Raw genomic sequence first — 27,690 nt, forward strand, 5'->3', positions numbered from 1 at the left:
TGGAGAAGATGATCAGGCAAAATCCCTGCAATGCTTTTAATCATGAGATGCACAACGTATTTCCTACGAGAATGAAACAAGCCTTGCTAGTTCCCCAGTGCCAGTGAATACACAACAGTATTAGGTTAATTCTAAAGGCCCATTGGGACTATTCATTCCAGTAGAATCACAGAATGGCCTGGGTTGAAAAGGACCACCACGATCATCTAGTTTCAACCCCCTGCTATGCGTAGGGTCACCAACCACCAGACCAGGATGCCCAGAGCCACATCCAACCTGGTCTTGAATGCCTCCAGGGCTGAGGCATCCACAACCTCCTTGGGCAACCTGTTCCAATACATCACCACCCTCTGGGTGAAAAAGCTTCCTCCTAAAAAAGAAGACAGAAATAGAAATTTATCTGTAGGTCAGGAGCACTTTTCACCTCTGCTTTCCAGAGCCTAATTCAAATGACTAACAGAGGGAGTAAGGAGAAAAGATTTCTACAGCATCTCTGAAGCACCATCATCTAGCAAGATGCCTCCAATGATAAGAATCGCTGATTGCCAAAGGTAAACACAGAAGAAAATGCATTCACTTTGAACAAATACATTTGCCACCTCTATAAGAGACAAAACTGTGGATGAAGGAACAAAGCACACTGGGACAAATGAGGGCCTCAAGTATCACAGAATGGCTTGGGTTGGAAGGGACCTCAAGGATCATCAAGCTTCAACCTTGCTGCATGCAAGGCCACCAACCTCCATACCTAATACTAGACCAGGCTGCTCTGGTACATTTGAATCCACCTTCACCTCTTGCTTTCCAGCAGTTCAACAGATTGTAGTCGTCAAAAGCTAAAGAGCAATTCCAAACACTGGGACACCAGATTTCTAACACCATCTCATCTGTAAAGTTACCACTTGAGTGTAATGGATTCATTTGAGAAGGTAGGTAAGGAGAAGAGGAGCTCTCTTCAAACCATGCCCAGAACTCAACGCAGCCTTATGATCTAAAAGCACAGAAAACAAGCCACTGTTATTTCACGTGCTTATAAATTTCTTCCATTGCTGTGAACTGAAAGAACACAATTCTCACTAAGCTATTCAACAGCAAAAGAAAACAAACCCCATCATGGGACACATCATGCGGCACAACAGATGACTACAGGAGTACAGAAACGCTGCAGTGACTCAACAGTTACCATACAAATGCCAACTGAGAATATCCACCAGGGCAGCTAAACAAAGTTCTTATGTTGATGCATCCTGCTGCATTCAGTTAAAAAAAAAAGCCCTCTGTGCAGCAGCACTGCAGGTCTTTATGTGCTACTGCTACAGCTGGTGATGCTTGCTGCCAGCCACAAAGCTTTATGGCCACAGAGTGTCTGGTTTGCACACAGAAATACATACAGCAAAGGCTGAAATACTGTGGTGACTTAAGAAAACTGCCTGCCTTCCTCCAGAAGGGATCCACGAATGATTAGAATGCTCCATCAGTGTTTTCAACATCAGAATCCTTTTCATCACTGAAGATCTGGTTTTAGCATCCATTACCACAATACCAAACGTCATTCTGAAGCATCAGTATAGCAACTGTTCTTTGTTACACCCCCCATTTTATTCCACACAAGCCAATAGCCAGGCCAGCTCCTGGATCCCTGAATTCCTCAGCTCTGAATGCTCAGGCCAACCTCCTCGCTTTGCTAAGCTCTGCATGACCTTACAGCACATACAAGCTGTCGGTCTTCTGAACTCAAATTCAAGGTGCACTCCACATTGTTCTTACTTCATCTCAAAACCCCGCTGCTTCCTTCGCTATGGCGTATTTTGCCTTTAAATCCTGTATTTAGTTAACCCCCACCCCTGTATTTGACATCTCTGCAAAAAAAAATTAAATAAGAAGTTAGCATTAACCTTTAAGACCATCCATTTACAGGCACAGGCAGCAATCTCAGCTACAGGGCCAGCAGCAATCAGATTTCAGACTCAACAAGAATTTGCACCAATAATTCCTGTATTCCCCCTCCACCCAAGCCCTGTGTTAGCAAAGGCTTTATTCTGTCCTATAGGGCAGATGGGTAATTTCTTTTGCTTGCCCACATCAAGTGTCAATTTTAAGAGGAAACTGATAATGAATAATAAATGTTTCGTTTCTGCAAATTTGCTTTCCCTGATGCCCCCAGCTAGGCTGGGTAGATTAACTACCTGCCTATTTTACCTACCCTAAAGCCAGCCCGGCTAAGAATGATTACAGCAAAGCTATGGATTGTAAACAGTTTTAAATACCAGTTTCTTGACTAGCTTATTTCTTTGCAGGCAGAACATCGTGGTAATACTACATAGGCAATATGTTACTGTAGAATTTTTTTATTGCATCCAAGTGAAAGGACAGATACTCTGTGCCCAAGTATGCACCCTAGAATATTAATATTAAAGCAAGAACCTGCAACATGCAGTCCTTATCGGGAGGTACAAGGCTTATTTGGCAGGAAAGGACTGTTCAGTCCCCTTGTGAACACTGTTGTGGGTTTACAGAATCTGGGCATCCCTGTGAAGTCCCCTCTTCTTCTGCTCCACAACATCAGGGGGAGCCTGTACCTAAAGGGAGCCAACACTATTGAAAGGGCAGATAACAGCAGGACATGGGGAAATGGTTTGAAGTGATGGGTGGGAAGATTTAGGTTGGATGTCAGGGGAAAGTTCTTTACTATAAGAGTGGTGAGGTGCTGGAACAGCTGCCCAGAGAGGCTGTGGATGCCCCATCCATCCCTGGAGGTGTCAAGACCAGGTTGGATGGGGCCCTGGGCAGCCTGGGCTGGTCTTAAATGTGGAGGTTGGTGGCCCTGCCTGCGGTGGGGGGGGGTTGGAGCTTCATGATCCTTGAGGTTCCTTCCAACCCAAGCTGTGTGTGATTCTGTGATCAGATCACGTACACAAGAATATCTGGGCTCAAGGAGGAAAAGAGTAACAAGGTAAGGTTTGGAAATTCAGGAGGAAGACTCCTTCACATCTGGATCAAGTTTCTTTACAAGTGCAATTCGCTTGCCTTCAGCCACATGAAAACACTCATTAAAGACAGTGGGAATCACCAACAAAAAAAAAAAAAAAGGAAAAGTTGATCAAATTGAAATATTTCTCACTTGATTGAGAAAATGAGCATTTGAGTGAAGCATAATTGCGAGTGCTACACCAGCAGGGGAGCAAACAAAGCTCCACTTTTAACAGCAATCCTCAGCAAACTTTCTGCCACCTGTTTCCCTATTGCTCGGTACCGCATCCTGTGCTTTGTTAAGCCTACCAGTTCCTTGCTTTCAAACACCTACGAAGCCACAATAATACAGACAGCTTGTGGTATCAACTGCACACAACACAGCTTGGTTGAAAGCTTGTCATGGTGAAAGCTGAGGCTATGCTTAAAGCACGTCCAACTTACGTGACTCCCTTCTGTAGCACCTTCTCCTCCAGGAAAAACAATGTCAAAAATCATTTAACAGAAGGCGGCTCTGAAGTGTCCTCTGCAGGCTGGGGGAAAATCCAACCTTTGGGAGGGATTTCTTTTTTACATCATATCAAGTATTTATAAAACAGAGTACAACAAATATAGATAGGATGCAGGATAAATAAATATACATATATATATAATATACATATGTATCAAAGCATGGCCTTGGCCTACACAGACGATTTTTGACCTAAGAACGTCTGAGGTTAAATGAAGAAAGCAGTTGCTAGAAGCAACAAATACTCATTTAAACAGAGCAAAGTGGATGTCTACAAAGACTGCACTCCTCTCTGCAGGAATTGGCTGCAGTGTGCCAAGGAGACTTCACTGAAAAAAAAATGAGAGTAAAAAGAAACCCATTACAATCCTGTTACTCCTCATAGTGTCTCTCACTGATGATCGTGGCCACGCATCCATTACAGCATTTGCTTTAGTACTTTGGTTTGAACCCTTGTGATCGTTTCCAGACATCAATGGCTGCACTAACACTGGCTACACAGATCAACAGCCCAGGCTTTCTGTGGGAGGAAATCCAGCAGACAAGAAACAACAGCAGGTGAATAAGAGTGAAGGGGTCAGGATGCATGGGAAAGGGAAAAAAAAACACTAAGCTGAGAGCGTCTGCCCACGTCTCATCTGTCCAGCAGCAACAACCCTAATTAGCCACTTACTCAGAAGCTGTCAAATTGCAAATATCCCAAGTGCAGGTTGTAAGGAGGATAAAGCATTGGGCTGACAGATGCATGGAAGATGCATCCAAGTGCTGTGCAAGAAGCTTTACAGGGAAATGCACTCATTCATTAATGCTTCTTCCTCCTCCAGAACATCGCACAGGGCTTGGATCTGCTCATTTCAAAGATCAGGTCTTGTCCCAACAACACTGAGCAATGTCTAAGATCAAACATGCGTTATGAGGATGCTACCAGAAATACAGCATTATTTATTATGGGGCTTTGAGCAATCAGATCTGGAGGGAGGTATCCCTGCCTATAGCAGTAGGGTTGGAACTAGATGATCTGAACGGTCCATTCCAACACAAACTATCCTATGATTTAACTACAATAAAACACAACTTAAAACACGTATAGAGGAAAAAAGAAACACATCCAAAGGAGCTCACCATGTTTCCCCTCCCCCCCCCCTGCTGTGACAGCCTGAGACCCCAAGAGGCTGCATTTCAACACAGCACAATGAGAAGAAAGTTGTTGAGCACCCTGGGACAAGAACAGCCCACTGTCTACACTGCTCCATAAATTTCCAGAGGTTCATTAAACCAAATAGACTTATTTGAATTTTATAATTGAAAATTGCAGTCTTAAAGACAAGTCCCAAATGGGGTGATCTACAGCTTCCAGCACTATTTAACCTCGAAACGTAGAATCTGAGAATACATGTTTTAAAACCTCTGAGGAATCCCATTGAAACCACCATAAAAAGTTTCTTCATTAGGAAATAAAAAGCCTGCTTGAGACAGTCTGGAAAGAAGAAAAGAATCCAAAAGGTATTTAACAATTCAACTCAACAGCAACACACTGAATGTCTTCTCAACGTTTTCACGGGTTGCTCAGTTGTTCCCAATGAATTCTGAGTTTGAAGACATGAGTTGGAATGCTCACAGTGCCGGAAAGAAGGCAGTCACAAGCTGCACCATACAAGTCAATAGGCGTGGAAAGCAGGTTATCAGTGTAAAAGGGCTATAAAATTATAAGGGATTTTATCCTCTTAAAAAAATAGACTTAAAAAGTGAAATGCGGGACCAGCACTGTCCTTCCTCCGCAGAAGGAACACAGGGTATCCAACCTCCAGACCAACAGATCTCTGCTGTGCAAACAGAGAAATAACTCACTCCTCTGCTACAGGATACAGCAGAACCGAGTCCCTTCAAAATGCTGTTAAACACAGAAAGTAAACAGAGCATTATAAAACATTTTCCTCCTCTACTTACATTCTATTAATCTTTCATGCTGCTTACACAGTTGGTTAGAGCACTTTCAACAGGAATTAATGATCTTTTATCATTGAGGACTTGCACATTTATGCATGGCAGCTGTAGCAAAAAGGCTGAGCCTACAGCCATCTAAATAAATATCACAGATCCATACAGACATAGAATGGCCTGGGTTGAAAAGGACCACCATGATCATCCAGTTCCAACCCCACTGCTATATGCAAGGTCGCCAACCACCAGACCAGGCTTCCTAGAGCCACATCCAGCTTGGCCCTGAATGCCTGCAGGGACGGAGCATCAACAGCCTCCTTGGGCAGAAGGTTGGCCTTCTGGGCTGCAAGCGCACACTGCTGCCTCATCTCCAGCTTCTCATCTACCAGGACCCCCAAGTCCTTTTCCGCAGGGCTGCTCTCAATGGATGATAAAAGGAGTATTGCTTGAGGACTGCTGGTCACCCTGCACTGTGAACCCATCCTTGCAGCACCGCATCCATCAGTGAGAGGCTTTGCAAGCATTGATATTAACTTGAAGGTTTCAACCCTGTGCTGGAAGGGAGAGTTGGTGGAGGGGATGTAATGGCAAAAGTTGGAAGCACAGAACTAATAAGCATTTATTAACAACACCACCTCATTGTGCTTCCTTGTTTCGTCAGGAACACCAGTTGTGCTGTGCGATGCCTCCAGCTGAAATCAAAGCTGCAAGGCTCTGTGCCTCGAGCTTTAACAAAGCGTGGTCACACACACCGTGCTCTTCCATATTGCAGTGTATTCACACCTGTACCCTCGCCTATCTGTTGTTCTTTAACCCAAGCATCTGTGCCAACCAGCAATTCAACACGTAGCACTCATTTTATACAAGTGTCCCAAGATCACTTCAGGCAAATTGATAGTTTAGAACCATATTCTGCCTTATACAATTTCTTCTCAATGCATTTCCGAGCTACTTATATTTTAGAACTGCTGCTTCTATAACATTGGGAAACACCATTTGCAATAAAAGTGGTTTTAAGAGACCATTACAGTACATAGAGATCAGAGTAACTCAGCTTTATTTCTTGTAGCAGCTATTTCCCAATGTAACAGCTATACATCCATCTCTCTCACCCCACATCACAAACTGGGATCTCACTTCTATTGCTTCAGACAGAAAGAGACGATCAAATGCCAGGTCATTAGTAAGAAACCATTTAACCAAGTTCACTGTGAATGTAATGAAAATAACGGTCAAACCCTATTAAAAGGGAAAAGGAGAATCTCAGTTGTGAAAAATAAAATATGTTCAAGGTTTTTGCCCATAATTCCAACTCCCTCAGACATAAAAGTAGGAAACGCACCACATCTTGCCTCACTTTTAGTTCTCCTTGACATCCATCAGACACGTTTGGCTGTGCAAAAACTTAGCAAAAAGATTTCAATAAGGTCTCACGGAGTCAGTGCTGGAGTTTGTTTTCTGCCAATTAAAGCAGCTATTAAAGGCCAGTTTAACAAAAAAAAAAAAATAAATAACAACACAAACCTTTAATTGGAAAGAAAAAACACCCAACAATAAACAAAAGGCAGACATGCACCAATTAAAAATATGACAAGATCTTTCAAATATATATATTTATATATTTATATATATAGCATTTGCTAAATGCCAGGTTGCTTGTTTCAGAATACAAAAGCTGCTTCAAGCAGCTACCAACAAAACAGGTTAAGAGAAATCAATATACGTACACATTTGTCCTCTGAAAGATTAATATAAATATATATTCTCTGAGTGGTTCCCCAGCAAATGAACAGAATGCCCTCCATTCTCTGCATTGCTTTTAAAAGAGCATGACAGCCCACGTGATGTGAGTATTGGACTTCTCTAATGGAAAGCTCCCGGTCTCCATTCTAACCCTAGAATCATGGAATCATTTGGGTTGGAAGGGACCTTTAAAGCTCTTTTGGTCCAAATGCCCTTCAATGAACACAGGCATCCACAGTCAATATCCAGGCCCTATTCCAAAAGCCACAGTCCTAAGAGCTATGTCTTACTGAAATGGTCACCATATCTCAGCACTGTGAGGACAAAGGCAAACTGAAGTTACTTTCATACCCTCCAAAGCCTTGGGATAAAGAAAAAATGGCACCATGTGCTGCAGCAAAGTTGGGGATTTCATTAATGAACTTTGCAAACAATCATATTCCCAAATACTCCCTACTTTTAGGAGACTAATTACTATAAATATACATACACTGTGCCCAAGAACACATCACTCACTCCTGGCAGCATTCCTATAGAAGGAACAATTGGCATCATCCAGCTAACACATCCTGATGCTCCCATAGCCCTGGGCTTGAAACACAATCACAGCATAACAACATAAAACAACTCACTGCTGGGCTGCAAGATATGTTTTGCCATGGTTAAGTGATTTGAGCTGCAGTCGATGGATATGTACAATTAGGTTTTGAAGCCAACCAGACACTACAAGGATCACAGAGAAGACCTGAGCGTGGCGGTTTGCTGTGTTGACTCAGTCAGACTACCTGAGCACAGCCAGCAGTCGTGTGCACCACAGGACTTGGGAGCCAGAAATCACCTCTCCAAGATGTCCTTCGCAGGGTTATTATGAACCCACAGGACTTTTTCTTCAGTTCTATGCTCTGGCTACCAAACAGCATGACTCCTTGTGCTCAGGAAACAGCTTCTTCCCAGTCAGTCCATACTGGAAACTGGCAACAACCAGAGAATCAAGAACTCACTCAGCACATGGCTTCTCCTGCAGGAAACAACCCCCAGAAAACAATTCTGTTCCTCAACGCAACAGGAAAAGCTGACAGTTCACAGGGACAGATAAGGGATTAAAAGTGAAATGGTCGTGCCTGATGCTTCTTCCTTCAGCTCAATTACCTGCACGCAAAGTAGCTCCACATTTCCATTTACAGAGACGTGGTTTGGGGTGTTCTTGTGGGTTCAGAGGACCTCAGAAACACTCTGAATCTCCTTTTTAAAACTGGTGTGACAGAGCAAACTCTAACACTGAGCTGGGACACATATATTGGCTTTTATGTAGTTAATTTCCCCGCAGCAACAGCACTATTATTTTAAACCAGAGCCCAGCTTACAAAAAAATGCCATTTCTCAATTTCTCTGCTGCTATAATACATCAAAGCTTTGTCAAAGATTTGGCCCCAAATACTCTCACTGAAAGCAAGACCAGCTCTGCTCCTTCCAAGTCTGGTGATGTAAGCACTGAATCCCAAAATCTACACCAGAGGAAAGTGAATTAGTCTCCTGCAATAGAGAGCTACTTAGCCTGAGTAAATATAAGAAATTATCCCTTCATTAATAAAATCATTTATATTTATAAAACACTTATCTCCACATTTCAAAGTGTTCTGCACACTAAACACGTTTGCTGATCTAAACAACATTTCCTTTCACCATCTTTGCTGTTAAAGAGTAAAATAGCACAATGCCTGAAGAGCAACAGAATCACAGGGGTTAGGAAGGACCTCCAGAGATCACAGAACGGCCTGGGTTGAAAAGGACCACCATGATCATCCAGTTTCAACCCCCCTGCTATGTGTAGGGTCACCAACCACCAGACCAGGCTTCCTAGAGCCACATCCAGCCTGACTTTGAATACCTCCAGGGATGGGGCATCCACAGCCTCCTTGGGCAACCTGTTCCAGTGCATCACCACCCTCTGAGTGAGAAACTTCCTCCTAATATCTAACCTGAACCTCCCCTGTCACAGTTTAAAACCATTCCCTCTTTTCCTATCACTATCCACCCTCGTCAACAGCCATTCCCTCTCCTATTTATATGCTCCCTTCAAGTACTGGAAGGCTGCAATGAGGTCTTCCCAGAGCCTTCTCTTCTCCAAACTAAACAAGGCCAGTTCTCTCAACCTTTCCTCTAAGGAGAGGTGCTCCAGCCCTCTGATCATATTAGCAACCCTCCTCTGGACCCACTCCAAGAGCTCCACATCCTTCCTATGCTGGGGGCCCCAGGCCTGGATGCAGTACAGCAGATAGGGCCTCATAAGAGCTGAGTAGAGGGGCACAATCACCGCCCTCTCCCTGCTGGCCACCCCTTTTTTAATACAGCACAGAGCATGGTTGGCCTTCTGGGCTGCAAGCACACACTGCTGCCTCATCTCCAGCTTCTTGTACATCAGGACCCAAAAGTCCTTTTCCGCAGGGCTGCTCTCAATGGGTTCTTCCCCGAATTTGTATGAATTCCTAGGATTGCCCTAGCCCAAGTACAACACCTTGCATTTGGCCTTGTTAAACCTCATTAGGTTCACATGGGCCCACTTCTCCAGCCTGTCCAGGTCCCTCTGGATGCCTTGCCTCCCCCTCCAATGCAAGTAATGTCACCTGCAGCTTAGGAGGCTCACATTCACCCAAGTCGCCATGCAAAAAACAACACACAGAGAAAACTGACTGAAATTCCTTCACGTTTCATTTGCTTTCTGTACTTGGCTAACTGTAAGAAATGTGCATATTAACACACCATCCTTTGCAATCAGTTCTACCTTTAGGTTTTCATGGTCTGGCTCAACACGACCCACCAAGCACTGCAAAGAAGCTCCGCATCCACACCAAGTTCTAATTACATTTTGGAGGTTCAGTTATCAGGCTGTTCTATTGAATAATTCTAATTTCATAAAGTCGATAACCTCAAAGTTACATCTCAATGCAGGACATCAGCTGACTGAGGTATCAGTGCACGTAAACCAAAGATTATTAGATAAACGTGATTTCTTACTTGGTGAGTAACTTAACGCTCATTCTCATTTTATATCATCAAAGAACTGACAAGTTTAATTTATTGAAGTAGAAATCTGGATATCCCTTACAATTCTTCTTCAGTTTCTGTTGGAAATGATAGAAAACAGAAAAAAAAAGAGGAAGGTTATTAGAGGAAATGCTGCAGCAATTAATGTATATTACTCATTCTTCCACTGCTCATCAATTACTGTAAGTGAAAGTTACCCAGCTATGACCCACCGCGCTGCCTCTCCCACTTACCCAAAGAGATAATAAGCACAACAAACCTGAAATCCACACAACCCACCTTTGGCCAAACACAAGTAAGGTAAGATAACAAACAGTAAGTAAGGTAACAAACAGGTAAGACGCCTGATGTCTTTATGCTTTTCTCACAGCTACCCATGTTATATACTATACAAGCGTTCCATGCAAACTCAAACAATTGCACCCATGAGAGTAAGTCAGGCTGGATATAAAATTTTCATGGACATATACTTGGGTATTCACCACTTGTTATACACGACCTCAAATCTGTCAAAGTACACTACACTCTTACCATCAAATCAAGTACACTACACTCTTACCATCAAATCATCATTACACAGTATCAATGTATACACTTCTTTATCTCCAAAATAGCTGGCATTACACATACATGCAACTTCAATTTAAATATGCATTTAAATATCTTTTTATTCTTTTTTTTTACAGCTGTTTCTCTTATAAAACTAACAAGCAAGACAGTTGTATGCCTGTGTTATCATTCATTTTTCAGCACAATGCTTTGTTACCTATTAGCACGCACTTCCAACCTGGGAAGGCCAAGCAGAGCAGTGAAGCAGCTGCTTTGTTTGGTTGCCGTCTACCTCGAGTTTGCAAGATCTGAAAGACCAGCTTCCAGAAATAATGAAAAGGAATGGAATTTAACCCTAAACACTATGATTCATACAGTACTTCAATATTGGATCATTACACGTGCTGGGTACTGAATCGTTACTAACACAGCTTCTCCAAAGCAGAATAACTACAGTTTCTAACAAAGCAGTTCCTTGCGAAGTAGGAACTGAAGTTTGCAAGTTCATTACAAGGCAAATATCAATGTAGTTGGACTGCTTGTTGCCTATACCCACTTTGAAAAGTGTATTTAAGAGAAGTATTTCAAAGCTTAAGTGTAGGAAATCAGCTGCCAGCTCACTGAGTGGAAACTACCCAAAGAAGACTTACAAGCGTTTAGAAAAGGCACCGAGGGAAATAGCAAAATGCCAAGTATTGCTTGGCTCTAAGATAATCACAGAATCAGATTCCAGGAAAAGGGGACCACAGGAACAAAGGCAGACAAAAATCAATAGTCAGAACATGACTAGACACAACTGCTTTCTTGTCACCCCCTGTGAGGCAATGAGACAAGCTGAAGTGGCACTTTTTCCACTTTCTATAACAGGATGGAGTCACAGAACAACAGAACCAGTAAGGCTGCAAAAGACCACTAAGATCATTTAGTCCTACCACCGACATACCCCCACCATGCTCACTAAACAGTGTCCCTCCATGCCAATCCTCCATGTTTCTTTAACACCTCCAGGGACTCCACCACCTTCCTGAGCAGCTCTTTCTGAGAAGAAATCCTTCCTAATATCCAACCCAAACACACAATGGACTTCCTAGTCAAGCCTTACTTCATACTCTGTGCTGCTGGGTGTTGGCCAATGACTGTAAACCATAGATTCTACAGCAACAGAAAACAGTGACTTGACTGTATATATACTTGCCAGTATGGCACAAGGCTGGTGCTCACTGCAAGCGTAATTCCCCTGACCTCTGAATGCTGAACAGCAGTGAAAAGGGCAGCAGAATCACAGAATGTCTTGGGTTGGAAAGCACATCAACAATTTCCTACTTACAACTTCCTGCCATGGGTAAGGACAATTAGAGCAGGGTCTGAATGTCTAAACTGGGCATCACCCAAACTGGCCCTCCTGTGGGCAGCTGTGTCAGAGCCTCATCACCTTCATAGTGAAGAACTTCTTCCAGATTCCTAATCCATATCCATCTCTTTCCTGTCTAAAACCATTACCCCTTGTGCTGTCACTACTACCCAGTCACTACAGACTCAGAGACTAATCCCACCTTTCCTGCAAGCCACCCTTAGGTGCTGTAAGGACACTATTAGGGCTCCCTGGAGCTTTCTCTTCCCCGGGCTGAACAGCCCCTCAGCCTTTATTCACAGAATATCCTCCAAATACCTTCATGGCTTCCTCTGTATCCCCTCCAACTGCCCCATCTTTATGCTAGGGGGTTCCTGAACTGAATGCAGCACTGCACATAGGAGCTCATGAGGGCACAGCAGCAGAGGCCCCACACTCCAACCCAGAGCCCTCCTCACAGCTGTCCGGGCCCAGCATCGACCCCGAACTCTGCAGGCCCAAACACAGCACCACAAGGCCCACGTTCAGCCCTAGATCGGTCCTGAGAACGGGCCGGGAGGCTGCGGAGCGGGGCAGCGCCGCCCATACCTGATCACAGAGATGAGCAGCCCCGAGGGGTCCTTGCTCCTACTCATGCTGCTCCGGTAGCGCCCAACCGCCTCGCCCGCCGCCATCTTGCGCCCCCCCGTCAAACGCAACGCAACCGCCCCTGCTGGCGCCTCAGCCAATCAGAAGAAAGGAAAGCGGGCTGTCACCCAATAAGAGGCTGAGGGAGGCGGGACGGGGGGTATCAGCTTTCTATGCATCGCGCGGAGGCGCCGCGGTGCTCTCTGGGAGCTGTAGTTTCTGTGGTGCTGCTTCAGCCCTCAGGGTGGTGGTTCATCTCAGTTCCACCCCACCGTTTGATTTTTACCCATTAAATCCCCGCTGAATGAGAAGAGTCACCTCTTTTGAACAGCTGTTTTCACCGGAGAATGCAATTTTTGTTCTGGATCTTAATGCGATTGAGTTAAAGCGTGAAAGGCCACGTCTGCCCCACTCCCTTAATAGGAGCCCAAAATGGAGGCGCTGGGTGGGCTCAGCCAAGTAGGGCAGTTGCACATGGGATCCATAAGCTCCATGTCTTGCCACAGTCCTTTCTCCCCTTTAAAATAGTGGGGGTGGAAAGGGGGAGTTCACACTGCTGTATTCAGAGGTTAGAAAATCAAAGGTTGTTTTTCCAGCCAGCATCAAAAGTTATCTTACAACTGTTACCTGCTTTCCCCTATTTGCAGATGATGATATCTCCCTAACGAAGCACCACTCAGGGCTCAGGTTTGTTGTTACAAGAATAGGAAGTCCCTACCAAGTGTAGTCATAGATATCCAGATACTAATAGCCACTAGGAATTCTCTAAACCAATTTCACTCCGTCTTGTCAAAGATGCTATTCTGCTATTCTGGAACTGTTTCTTCAGCCCAAAGCCACACATTAATTGCTTTTAATTGCAGGAAAACTGCTGAAATTTCCTTGTGAGTTAACCGTACCCATTAATGCATGCTGTATTTGCAATATCAGGTAATTAAAAACATAATATTTCCAGGTCTTACTTACAAGGTGAAGATTTCCACAGCAGCTATTATGGAAGCACTTCTGTATTATATTTATATTATTGATGGCTGTATTTGTTTTCATTAGAAAAATGGCAGAACATGTTCAAGTGTAGGCACTTTGGTTCTGAAATAAAAGGCATTCCCGAGTAACTGCTGTGTTTTCACAGCAGAAAAATTATTCCAAAGTAAAATGATTTTTATCTTCAGATAAGTTGTGCACATGAAGTGTATTCCTTTATAGCAGTTCTGCTCCATTTCCCCTGTGCAGACAAGCTCTCAGTGCTACAATTTGCTATCAGGCTTCGCCAAAAAAAAGCTTATCTTTGTCAATTTTCAGGGCAGGTTTGCTAATGCTTTTGCTTGAGGATGGTGATTTGAATGGCAGGAGTTTTATGCAGTGGCTGGAGGGAGTTTTTTCCTCAAACTTGCCACTATTGGTTTTTTGTTAATTGGTGATTCACATTGACTGCTCTGTACTGGCACGTCCTGGAGATTGCAGTGGGGATGAAATCAATGCGTCCTACCTTTTAATTCCTGACAGCTACAATAATCACCTCATTTAGGAGGAACTTCATCAGAACAAACAACGGCAAATCTCCCCCAGAACTGTAACCTCAGTGACTTTGAGTCCTGAGCCCTAATTGCTAAACCACAGCCTTGTTCCTTTTACAATCCATTCACTCCCGAATGAAGCAGAGGCATTGGATGTTCACATAGATGTGAATTTGTTTTCTTTAAATGAAAGAAGGAGAAAAAATCAACACAGTGGAGGTTGATGCAGCGCATGAACACCGAGGTCTTTCTTCATTAATAATATATGACACAGCGAGGATAAAGGGCTAAAAGAACAGCACTTTCTCTTGCAAGAAAGATCTCAGGCTAAAAAATAAATGGAATAGAGGTAGGGGAACGTAAATGTACATTTTCTTTTGACTTTTATTTCTTTATTTTTAAATCTTTTAGTAATTTGAGGTATATCTGGTAAAATGCATGCTTCCTTGAGTACTCAAAATGTAGTCCAAAGTGGCCGAACCATCTTCACGATGATGAACTGATCAGTGTCATAATGTGTCTGTAGAGTTTGGAGGGGCTTAGTAGAGTATTGCTCCTAAACTAGAAAGAGTGGGGAAGCATAGATGGCTTCACTCCTCCTCCCTATCCTCCCACTGTATGGAAATGAAACAGAAAAATGCAGAGATAATCATATACTCTGCTGCTTCTCATCCAGTCACCTATGGGACCACTGCAGTGACAGAACTATGCCAAAAGGAACCTAAATAGGCACAGACAGACCAATTCTTTTGCAAATGTGTACCTGGCAAAAAATCACCTTAACCCACATGACACGTGTGACATTAGGGAATTTCTTTACCCCTTTCTCAAGATAATTTTACCTTCAATCCCTTTTCTCAATGTATCCATTGGTGCTTTCTAGGTGTTAATATTGAATTCCTAAGTATAACGGATTTGCCAGTGCTCAGCATCCTTGTGCACGAGCCTCTCATCTACAGGTTCAACATTTTAAAAACATCACATTTTACATCGTTATTTCATTTCAGACATTAGCAGAAATGTCAGAGAGAGGGGTTCAGCTCACACCAGTATCTTCCAGGTGTAATTGCCTTGTATGTAATGCGTTTATATTAGTTATAATGAAATTACCTTTGACTTGCATCAGTGTAAATGGGAGCAGAGTGAAGGCCAGAGTTTTCATCTGAGACTGTAGGAGCAATTTTAGTTGTATAAAGCAAGCGTAATTCAGTTGGCATATATCAGTTGGTTTAATAAAATATATTACCTCTTCTTGCAGAGTTTGTCACCTTGACATCAGCTGCATTACACTGAAATTGGTCCATGGTCAAAGAATTAGATCCTGGACACCTTAATTCTGTTTTCCTTCTGAGGCTTTAGCATTCTTTACCAATCTGCCTGAAGAAGAACTGGGGAAAAAAAAGTGTTCAGAAACAACAGAATTTGATCTTATAGTTAGTAACTTGTCGGAGTGACCTTGTTATTCCTGTTTACCACTATACAAAGCAGAGCTAAAGGTGTTTGGGGTTAGGGTTCTGTCATGCTCGGTGGTGGTGGTTTGGGATTTATTTGGTATGACAGCAGTCTTTTCTCAGCACATAGCTGCCACCAATTCCTTCTGTTTCAGCTTGTGAATAAGAAGTAAGCAACCCATGGGGCAGGAGAAGAACTCACTTGGCTGAATGCTGGAAATCAAGACATAGAAATGATTCAAATGCTTTCTTATTGTTTTTTTCTCTCCCGACATTTCCCATGTTGCACAGTGTACAGCTGCTGCAGAAAAACACGCGGTAAAGAAGACTAAGCAAAGTGGAAAAGTACTGCTGCATTTTCAGTGTCAAAACCACAGAACCAATAGCAACACAATCCCTGGAGGAAATCAGCCCAGAAGTGTGAGGTATTTCTCTTCGTGTGCAGGTAATAGACTGTGAAAGAAGACAAGCTGTTCTCCATCTGTAAACTTAAAAGAAAAAAAACAACAACAGATTATTGGGGTTTATTTTTTATACCCTTTCATTGTTTCACTTTTACTGTGGGAATGCTCTTCATGCAATTGTATGATCTGTAACAGCACAGAAAGGCTGAACCTGTTTGCTCATGCAGTTTCAGACTTGGCCAGAATTCTGTGCATAAGAAGGGACAGAAACACTGCAGTGGATCCCATGGAATCATCTTTTGTTGTGACTCACTTTATTAATTGATATCATTCCCTAAGAAGCAGTAAAATGCAAGATGGAAGGGCAGCTTTCCTATCTACTTCTATCTTAACACAGCTAAAGCTTTGTGTGAAGTTTGAGCCCCAGCACCTGCAATCACCTTCACCTTGCAATTAAGACAAACCTCCAGTCTGATGTCCAGCATCCACTGGTCCTCAGCCACCTTCCAAATTAATCTTCAATCATCCCCTCTGCATCTTGTAAACAAATTCAAGCAGCAAGACAGCTGGTTCAAATTCAAATCTTTAAGTGTTATCTTCATTGGGAACTATAGAAAATGTGTTTTTTCAGGGTTTTTTTCTCCCAACTCTTCTTTAAGGAGTTCTTTGAGCCATAAGCTGCCATTTTGACCCAGCTGTGTAAGTTCACCATGTCTTTCTGACCCTCTTTACGACTGTTTACGAGGGTGGACAGCAATAGGACAAGGAGGAATGATTTTAAACTGAGACAGGGGAGGTTCAGGTTGGATGTTAGAAGGAAGTTTTTCACACAGAGGGTAGTGATGCACTGAAACAGGTTGCCCAAGGAAGCTGTGGATGCCCCATCCCTGCAGGCATTCAGGGCCAGGCTGGATGTGGCTCTGGGCAGCCTGGTCTGGTGGTTGGCGATCCTGCACATAGCAGGGGGGTTGAAACTGGATGATCATTGTGGTCCTTTTCAACCCAGGCCATTCCATGATTCTATGACCCTCCTCAGAATGATTTGTGGATCTGTTGGGTGTCAGCACTTGTCCCAGCTGATACCTGATACAGTTTGGATGCAAATATGGGGTCAGATAGAGAAGAAATTCCCGACTTCCTGTCTGCAGTGATCCAGAACTACAAGCTAAGCCATTCTATTCCAGAAAATTCATGTGGGGGAGAGAGGTAACAAATCCCTCAACCCCAGATAAAAAAAATAAGAATTAAATCAGAGATCCAGCTTATTAATCTGTAGACAGACAAGCAGACAAACCCATTGGAGATAAGATTTCATCAATTCTACTACACACAGAAGTATTTCATTCTACTGAATGCAGCTTTGGAAATGTTCTGCTTTGTGTATTAGAAGCTTCAGGCAAGAGAAACAACCAACAGAAATGGAACAGAAGTAAGTAAAACTCTCAATATCAACAGCACACTCTTGTATTTTCAAGATAAACAACAGTGCTACCAATCCATCCAAAATGAGACATCAGACAACGAATCTCAACTCTTCCCTAGCAGAAACCGAGGCGTAACTTTCAGCAGCTGAACAGTCCTTTTGGCTTTAAATTTAATTTACTATGAAGTGATGGAAGAGAAAGATAATATGACAGCTGTTGTATTTCTATAGCACTTTTGACAAAGTAAATATATCGCTAGCAAACATCATAATCCCCGTTCGACAGAAGAAACTCTGACCCAGCGGTACTAAAATCAAGCAAACAAGATGCTCTTACAGTCATAAAGTTTTGCTGCCAAGAAGAACTGGAATGCTGTGGACTCAGTTTGCAGCTCAATACAGTTGGAGGATTGCTATGTTGAAGAATGTTTTGTGGAGTCGGTATCTCTGAAAGGGCTTTCCACAGTGCTGAACCTGGTCAAAATCTGTGTAGGGGATCTCTGATCTTTAAAGTGTTGGTGTAGCAGTTGGACAGACACAGACATATCCTCTGCTAAACATGAGGAGATTGTTCTGTGTTCTGTCCCGGGCTCTCTGCTCTAGTTGCTGAGCTCTGGCAGCTGGGAACTGTGATGGCCCTGATGCTGCCTGGCTAGTGGGGCCAGACCTGATGTTCTCAGGTTACTGGGAGCTGTGGGATGGCTCCAGACCCTCCTGGCTGGCAGTGCTGGGCCCAGTGAGCTCCAAGTTGGTAATGAAGGCTGGAAGGGGAGGCTGGAAGATCATTAGAATGAAGCCTTGAGTTGGGACAGGCTGCCATCCCTCCTGGGGCAACTCTGGCAACGCTGCCCCGAGCTGCCCCTGCACTTAGCCTTGTTGAACCTCATCTAGTTCTGCTGCACCCAATTCCCCAGGCTGCCCAGGGGCTGCCCAGCAGCCTTTGCACAACCACTGGGAAGGTGCTGAGCTGTGATCCCAAGCGCCTAAGTCTGCCCACCTCAGGACACGCACAGAAAAGGAAGCCGACAAAGAAATGTATGGGGGATGGTTGGGTTTATTGTGTTGGAAAATTGTTTGTTGTGTTGGCCTGGAACCAGCACATGGTACTGGCCCACGGCTGGTTCCATGCCACATATTTTTGGGCTGATTTTAGGGGGGGACATTGGCTGTTGAATTGATGTTGGACAAAGGAATGACTTCATGCCCGGACACATAGCACTGATGGAACTGTTTCCCTGATGTAATTTTGGGGGTGGATGGGGGTTGCTGCCTTGATGTTGGATCCAGGATGGATGCTGGACTCGATGTTGGATTCATTCCTGGGACAGCCTCTGACGTCTCCTGCAGCCTTTTCTGAGACGCCTGTGGACATCTGTGGCTCGATGTGCCGCTGTGGAACGGCTTTGCACGCGGGCTTCCCGTGGCTGCCTGGACCATTCCGCAGTGTCTGATGGCCGAGAAGCCCTGAAGGACCTCCCTGTGGCTGGTCTGGTGGTGCTGCAGGCTCTGCTCAGAGCAGCTGGAGCTGGTGTGCGCCTGCTGCCTTGAGGTCTTCTGGTCGGGCTCTGGGAAGCTGGGGCCTGACCTTGCAGCGGGGAGCGGCTTCGTGTCCGGCTCTTTCCCCGCTTCCTGGGACGCCTTCTGCGTGCAGCCGCAGTGGCTGCTCTGGAGGATGTTGATGTGTCCCGCCTGTTGGAGGTGTGGGAGCTGCCTTCAGTGCCCGGGGTGGTCGTATGGCTGCTCCCATGGTGTGCTGGGCCCTCCTCATGTTCAACCTGATGTCCAGGAACATGTGAGCAAATCGCCCCACGTTCTGTTCCCAGCTCGCTGGTCTCTGGCAGCTGGGAACTTTGCGATGGCCCCAGTGCAACCTGGCTGGTGGGGCTTGTCCTGCTGTCCTCAGGTTCCTGGGGGCTGTGGGATGGCTGCAGGCTCTCCTGGCTGGCAGCACGGAGTGCAGCAAGCACCGAGATGGTGCTGGCGGCTGTAAGGGGAGGCGGGAAGGTTAGCGGGAGGAACGTGTAGCCCCGGGTAGGGACAGGCTGCCATCCCTCCTGGGGCAGACAGACTCTGGTTGAGCTGCCCTGAGCACGAGCTGCCAGGCCTTGCCTGGCCCAGCCCACTGCCACGCAACTCATTGCCCCTTACATGTTCCCAGGCCAGCACATCTGTCGCAGTCCCACATGTTCATTCTGATGCAGGAGTGGGAGCACTCTCGGTGGGTGTTCTCCGCTCTACAGGAGCTGCACTTGATCAGCTGCCAGGGCCTGGGAAAGCAAAGGGGTTGTGGGCATGAGGACTAAGCCAGCCAAGCCAGGGAGTGCCTGGCACATCTCTGGTGCTCAGTCCTTGCTCTCCCAGCCTGTGCTCAGGCTGAGATCCCCCGCAGAGCCCCAGACAGCTGCTGTGGTCACTCACCCCTCTTCTTCTGCCTGCCACCTGCCTCCATGGTAGAAGCACACAACAGCATCGCAGCACCTGTGCCTCCGTACCACTGGTACATCCTCCCATCCTGGTTTTCTACAAGAGAATGGAGGGAAAGTTATGAGTCCCAAGGTCATCCCATCTCATCCAGCCCAACCCCATTTCCAGCTTCTCCATGAAGCTGAGGCATGTGCCCCTGTGACAGACAAGGGTGAGGCCTGCCAGGACACTCCCTGGGAAGGCCCAGCGCTCGCGCCTTCTCATCTGGATGATTTGGCAGAAGGACACCAACCTGTCTGGGATGTGGATCCCATGGACGGCCATTTCCATAGAAAACAGGCTGTTGTTGTGACAGCCAGGGCACCCGAAGAATGCCGTGCCATCATTCCAGGCCTGTCGCTGCAGGAGAAGCACAAGCAAGGGGAGCGTGAGCGGTGCCTGGTGCTGCTGAGCAGCAAGCGTGCCTGCAGGGTGAGGGGGGGGCTCCTACCTGGATGCATCCCCGGTGGAACCAGGTGTGTTTGCACAATGGGCACACCAGACTGCGGTAGGATGCCTTGTTCCCCACAGTCCCCTGGCAGATGCTGCAGGTGGTGCCTTCAGCTGGAGCTGCTGTCTGTCGAGGGCCGTGCTCCCAGCAGAAGGACCTGGGGGAAGATGGAAGGGATGGGCACGCTGAGAAGTGCTGTGAGGAGGGCAGAGGGGCAGGATGGAGCCCCCTGGCTCTGGCTCAGGCTGTGACAGGCTGCTGGGAGCCGTTCCTGCGGGATCCTCCCTGGCTTGGCTGCTGCTGACAGCCCTTACCTGTACTGCCCAAAGTACTGGGTGATGCATTGCCCGTCCTTGGCACAGGGCAGGTGGAAGCTCCGCTGGCATCCACTCTCTGCGCACGTGATGGCTGCCCCCCTCTCGCCACAAACACAGCATTGCTGGAAAGAGCAGAACGGCCAAATTCAGTGTCAGGTTCTGGGCCTCCACGGGCAGCCCCACAGCTCTGGGCTGGGCACGGGGTGTGGGAATTGCTGGGACACGCTCTACAAAGCAGCCTGGCAGACCGGGGTCATCTTCTATGGGCAGGACTTCTTTTGGGATGTGGTTGGATGGGCTGCGATTGCTTTCTTTGGGTCCAGGCTAAGCTGATGTGAGCCTGTCCTGGCACAAATCTACCTGCTGCGTTCAGGTCCTCACCTGCTGGTTTGCCTGCTTGACTTTGCGCGTGAGGGCAGCATTGTCAATGCCCACAGTTCCTGCTGGAGTGGGCGTCTCATCAAAAGAGATGTTGGCAAACATCTGGAGGAGAGACAAGAGCAGGATCTCATGAGGCCAGGAAGGAGGGCAGCATCCCAGCGGGAAGCGGTCAGGATCGCTTGAGGGAACTCACCAAGCAGAACTCATGGACCCAAAACAATATCTGATCAAACGTGCGGCCGACGATGTTCTGGTCCACATCGGTGTGGCCACACAGCACGCACGCTGCAGAGGAGAGAGCAAATGTGAGCAGCAGTGATCACCTGGTGGGGCCAGGTGTCCCCAATTGGACCCTCACTGCTGCTCTGTGCCTGCCGTGCTGGCTGGAGTTGGTGGAGGGGAAGGGGCCGTGGCAGGCCCACCCATGGCAGCCACAGCCAATACTGGGCCTGCCTGGGTGCTCCTGCCTGCCCCTTCCTCCCCTCCCAGCTCTCAGCCGCAGGCAGAGCCCCAGCACCCCTCTGCCCAGCGTCGGGAGCTGTGCACAGGGATGTTGTGGCCTCACCTGGCTCCTCCGAGCTGGAGGCCTTCCTCTTCCTCTCGGACATGTTGTGCGCTAACAGTGAGCACTGCGAGAGTCCCTGCTCTCTCCTCGCTTCACCAAACCGCACTGATGCTCGGCCTGAGCCCGGCAGCCTTTGCTCTGCTCCAACTGCACGCGTCACAATGGCCGCTCCCTGACACCCACTGTGACATCACAGTCACCGCCCCATGGCAGCTGTGGGCCCTTGCGGGCCCTTGGCTCCCAAGCAAGATGGTGGCAGCCCCACAGCTTCTCTGGGCAACCTTGGAAAGAATTTCCTCCCAACACACTGTGTTGATCACCCCTCTTTCTGTCAAAGCTGTGCCCACTATTATCTCAGATGATGCTAACTCACAGAATGTACCACTCAACGTAACACTCTTTTGGAGCAGCCATTACATATTGTACATGTAATAAAAGGCACAGTCCTTGTTAAATCACCTCCGTCTGGGACATCTGGATTCTCTTTGCGAGTCTGCCACCACTCTGTGGCCCAAGTTTGGGAAATACTTCATGGTGTTTTGTGCTCCTGCTGTGCCTGGAGTCAGTGTCTTCTATTTAGACCGTCTGTTGCCCAGGGCTGAGCATGCACCTCTCTTTAGAGGATATCAGCACAGATACAATGATGATAAAATAGCCCTTTAGTAAACTGGAAAACAGTGCAAGAAGAGCTGCATCAGTTCAGCAGGGATGATGCTAAACCTAATTAGCTTTGCAGAGAAATATCAGTTGGATCTAAGTTATGCTTAGCTGTCTCTTATGAAACAGCATGGATATCTTCACCTTTTCCACATGCACTCCTATTACAAAAACAGTGGTGTATTCTGCACACTCACAGATTTATGTTGATGTCTCGTAGATTTTTGGTCATCCACTTTAAGATGAGCTAGATGATTGTTAAAGCTCTTCCAAACTAAACCATTCTATGACTTTATTAATATGATGTCTATGGGAGAAATAGGTCACCTAAAGCTAAGATAACTGCCTCTGAACAGGCATAAAGTACCCACAGAGCGGCAGAATGGGGCTTTTGGCTTAGGTAAGTGTAGCTAAATGTAAATCAATGTGATTCCTGGAGTTAACATGTTGATGAAAATGATTCACTGTATCTCTCTGTGTCTTTTGCCTTCAGGCATGATACAGAACTTTGTTTGACTGGCATTTGTTGACATTTTAGCATAAATTTACACTTTCTCAAGTCTGCAAAAGCCAGGAAATCTCATTAAAAAACGATATTGATACACCGTGGTGCCACCTTGCCCAGGATGCAAATGCAGTTTCTCCTTGTTGCCGTACCCTGTTGAGCAAACATATGTCATGGCCTTTGAATATGTAACCAGCAGATGTCTAATTGGCCCGAACACATTGCCAGCATATATCAGGATGGGTCGATAGAAGGTCTTAGAATCCCCCACCAAATTTTAATCAAAACTAATGGGAATGCAGACATGATTTACATGATGCAGAAAATGCAGAGCAGCTCTACATCTAGAACCACAAGCACTTAATTTAAATACAGTTTCCTCTTCCCATAGCTCCAGAAATCTTTGCTTGGTTGTGTGGCAGGGAAGGAATGGAAACAGAGCCATTTAAGAAGCAGTCCAGATGGACACATCCCAGCAACGGGCAAGAAGGGGTTTTTTCTTTCCTCTGGAGGGAACGGTCCTAGCTAAGCAGAAGGCACCAAGAAGACCGCTGTCATGCAATGAAGCTTTGAGCCTACATCCTGCAGGACAGAAGCACCCTGCTACTAATGAGCTGTCTGCACTTGGGTGAGAGCCAGCACCAGACATAACCCAAATGTGGTTGTCAGACTTTGGCTTTCTCTTCACACCTCCCCATATGAATGTGTCCTCCCTGCCCAGAGATGTTTGAATGCAGATGTAGCTGGAATATGCATTAAAATGTTTGTAAAAATTGACACAGTATCAAATGTAGAAAAACTTATTATGCCATCATGTGAAGGAGGACATGGATCCTGTCTATGAGTACAGAGACGAGTGAAGGCAACAAGCAGGAATATCTTCTATTGCATCCTCAGGACTCAGGCAAGGGGGCAGATTGCCCAGTGCTTTTCTATTTTCCACCCCTTGGTTCAGGCACCAATGGCCTCCACAGCAATCCTGGGAGCCTGGTACGATTCTTGTCCCTCAGATCTGAGTGAGCTGAGATACGTGGTTAAACAGTGAGTGCAACAGTTCGCTATGGTTGTAATTTGTGCAGATATCAGCTCTTCCCCAAAACATTCACAGCAACTGAGTGTAAGACAAGGATATTACAAATGAGTCTGAGCACATGGAGTGGACCATAAGGGGAGACCTTATTGTTCTCTTCCAACACCTGAAAGGTAGCGGGGTTGGTCTCTTCTCACTGGTGACAGGTGACAGGACGAGGGGAAATGACCTCAAGTTGTACCAGGGTAAGTTTAGGTTGGATATCAGGAAAAACTTCTTTACAGAAAGGGTGGTTAAGCACTGGAATAGGCTCCCCAAGGCGGTGGTTGAGTGACCATCCCTGGATGTGTTTAAAAACCATTTGGATGTGGTGGTCTGGGACATGATTTAGTGGAGGGTTGTTAGTTAGGGTCATATGGTTCGACGGGTTGGACTTGATGATCTTCAATGTCTTTTCCAACCTGAGCAATTCTATGATTCCATGATTCTCCACCTCACTATACTTATACACACAAGCTGCAGGCTGTTCATCCAAGATCAGTGTTCCTTCTTGGTACAGCCATACCTTTCTTTGTTCTTTTAACAGTGAAATAGAGGAACAGTTCTCAGTCAAAAATCCTTGGGATGGCACAGGCAGTAAAGTGAAGTCCAGTAACCAAGAACTGAGTAGATCATTTAGACAGAAGTTAACAGAGGGGGGATCTTCTGTCACATTTCACCAGGTTTAAGTGAAACTGAACCTGCCGTTTCATTGGCATTCTTCTTTCATTTGCAGTCTTGTGATTTAAGCAAGTAGACACACAGAAAGATGAAATGTTCTCCGAGCCTGCTGGGAAAATCTGCATCAACTTTTGCCCACAAAGCTTAGGAGCTGCCGTGTGAGGCAAATATGCCTCTGAGATATTGAATCAGATCCTTTTCTCTCATGATTTCCAAAGGAGAAAGAAAAACTGGGAGACTGACAGAAATCTGTCAGGTCTGAAAAGGGAAGCCAGGAGCTCAGAGAAGGTAAAGCGTATAAATGGGGATGTTTTCTGAATTATTGCTGCATTGAATGTGTCAATGCAACACAGTAAGTCAGAATGCAGAGAGAAGGTATATTCAGATTTAGCAAAGCCCATTCCAGCTACAAGGGCTCGGGAGAGATGTCCCAGCAAGACAGTGATGTAATAACTACAAGAAAATGTATTTCCAAAAAGATAGGCCCTTAGCTAAACTGTATGCACCAGGGGATCTCTCTGCAGAAAGCTTCAGTTATTACTTTCTTAAAATCCTTATTACATTTCAAGCTTTATAAAAACTGAGTAATTACAATCTTCAATTACCTCTTGGTGCCAACTCAATTAATGTCCTTTACACCAATTGCTTTTTGAACTGTTGGAGAGAAAAGATGATCTGGGTCAACTCATAAATGGTCTTTTCAATGTCTTACAAGCCGAAATTCAGGACTTATGTACTCAGGGAAGCGTCATCCCTTGATTGCTCTGAGAAGATGTAATGCACAGGCTGAAGGAGATGTACTTTCAATATCAGGGTCCAAAATTGAGGTGACGCCAGTGGATCAGCCATTCAAGGTGTTTTATTTCTCTCTCTTTCCTTCCAAATGCCCTTGATATAAAACTTTGATATCCAGGCTAGAGAGATGGCACTAAATGGGAGGATCAATGGTTGTATCTTCCTGGCTTTAATAATTAAAGCTACTGAGCCATTAGGTCTTGGATCAACAAACAGGGCTAACAGGTCACTCATCCCAACCTTGTAAATCGATTATTTTTCAACAGACAATATTAGGGTCAGGGCAGCTTGACTGACCTGCCTCTCAGGTCTTGATATAAACAACAGCTGATTGGGATCATCTGGCAACAATTTGGCTCTGCCCATCCATTATTCCCAGCAGGAAAATACTTCTACAACAGAAAAGAGCAGTGCGTCTCTGTACTGAGTTTTCATCCCCCTTGAGCCAACCTGCCCCGTGGAATGTAGGATTTGCAGCTGGTTGAATTGTTCACAGCCTCTTAGGATTCAGGATCTAATATTGCTTTATAATCTCAGACTCCATCTTCTGGCTACCTTTCATTTTGGGATTCACATGCTGTGAAAAAAACAAAAATGGGCAAAAATGCTCTAAGGAGCTTTATTATTCTGATCTACCGTTTCAGTAGTCTAATGCTGATTCAGTGAGGGAAATGGGGTTTTTTATAATTGTTGGAAAACAGCCTTGAAAGGAGTGGGATGAAGGTAGAAGAGGACTTTGGCCGCTCCACCAACATCAGGGGATTCTCCCAGGTGGCTCAATCTATCCTACAAAATCTCACTCTACAGTATGGATTCCCCAGCAGGGAGCCCCTTTCCCATCTCCATTTGTACTTGGCCAGTGGAGGGAGGAAAGCTGAGGCAGGTGCCTAAAATTGTAAAGGATTAGTCCTGGTGAGCTGCTGCCTCCTTTCCTCAACACCACAGGAGTGATCTGTGGACCACTTCCAGAATCTAGTTAAGGTTTTATCCTGCAAATTGCAATCTGTTTTCTTCCTTGTAAAATTAGCCAGGTAATTATCCTTCCTTCCTGATAAAGGCTCTTTCTTGGGGGAAACATCTCCACTTTGCTGGCCACTCGCTACAGCTCCAGGGATCTGTATGGGCTAATTTGTCCTCCAGAGTGCACCCCACACATCAAAGCTTCCAGCTAAGGACCCCACTGTTTTCTATCAGCTGATTTTTTGGAGTCATCTGGGTCCAGATCTACAACAGCAGCCCAAAAAATAAAAGAATGCCCAGCTCCCGCACAACCTGTGCCTTGGGCAGGCTTTGGAACAAGCAATGTGTGTCCATCTTTGTGGATGCTGCCCTGCTCTCTGTCCCCAAGACAGATATTTAGCTACTGGAAGTTCTCACAGGCATATCTGCATGTTGTACAGCCACTCTCTGATTGCTGCATAAATATTTCCATTATAACTCAGTCCTTGGAGACAAGCTCCAAAATGTGTCCCCTGATCCTGCCTGTTCCCAAGTGGGATGGAGTTTGCCTAGAAAGTGCTTTGCAGTCACTGAGGATTAAAGTTACTTTGTAATGCCAAATTCAGGTATGAGTTGCCAAAGGTCTTCTTTGCATAAAGGATTTTCAAGCAGAGACAAGCTGAAATTTGCTACTTGCAGCGCAGTAAAACAATCCCCAGCAGAATATGATTCAGTGCTCAGCTTTCATCATTTTATAATTTCATCCGCCTGTATTTTGATAGTCATTTCCCAGTGTTCAACTCAAGACTCTCTGGTGCGTTGCAGTGTTCCCATTCCTCCTTTATGCCCCCATTGCAAATTTCCTAATCAAATCTTTCCTCATTCTCAGTCCAAACCTCCTCTCTTTTCCTTTGATATTTTTCCATTCCAGGTCAAATCTTTCTGATTGATTTGTTTTGCTTGTTTTGACAGAAGATCCTTGTGATTGTACATTCCACTGTCTTTCTGTTCTCCCAGGTAACACAGGCAGGGAGGGTGGCATCTTCACCACCAGGGATGCCCACTTGGCATATTTCACTGCAGAGAAAAAGGTGTATATATATATTTTTCAATATATAGCAAAGTTAAATAGAAAAGAGCTGTTGTAAAGAAAAGCTTGGGTACATAGCAGGCATGTTCGTGTTCTTCCCCTGCTGTTCTTTAATAGTGAAGATTACATGGATCCTTTCCCAAATCCCAACATCAGAACTGCTGCTGAGTGCAACCCAGGCATTCCATTCCATTTTGGGTTGGTTTGCAATGAGTTATCCCAGCTGCTGACAGCAGCTCAGCCCA

General features: G+C 45.5%; 1 protein-coding gene across 1 annotated transcript in view; it reads right to left on the minus strand.

Annotated features, from left to right (window-relative positions):
• Positions 1 to 12,808, minus strand: part of EXOC4 (exocyst complex component 4) — a 390,126-nt gene extending 377,318 nt beyond the window's left edge. Inside the window, exon 1 of the mRNA XM_072356793.1 lies at positions 12,699 to 12,808. Coding sequence (XP_072212894.1) covers positions 12,699 to 12,784 — 86 coding nt within the window. The 5' untranslated portion in view covers positions 12,785 to 12,808. The remainder of the gene's footprint in view (positions 1 to 12,698) is intronic.
• Between the last annotated feature and the right edge of the window lie 14,882 nt (positions 12,809 to 27,690).

This window comes from Excalfactoria chinensis, chromosome 1 (assembly GCF_039878825.1).
Source record: "Excalfactoria chinensis isolate bCotChi1 chromosome 1, bCotChi1.hap2, whole genome shotgun sequence".
In the NCBI taxonomy this organism is placed as follows: Eukaryota; Metazoa; Chordata; class Aves; order Galliformes; family Phasianidae; genus Excalfactoria; species Excalfactoria chinensis.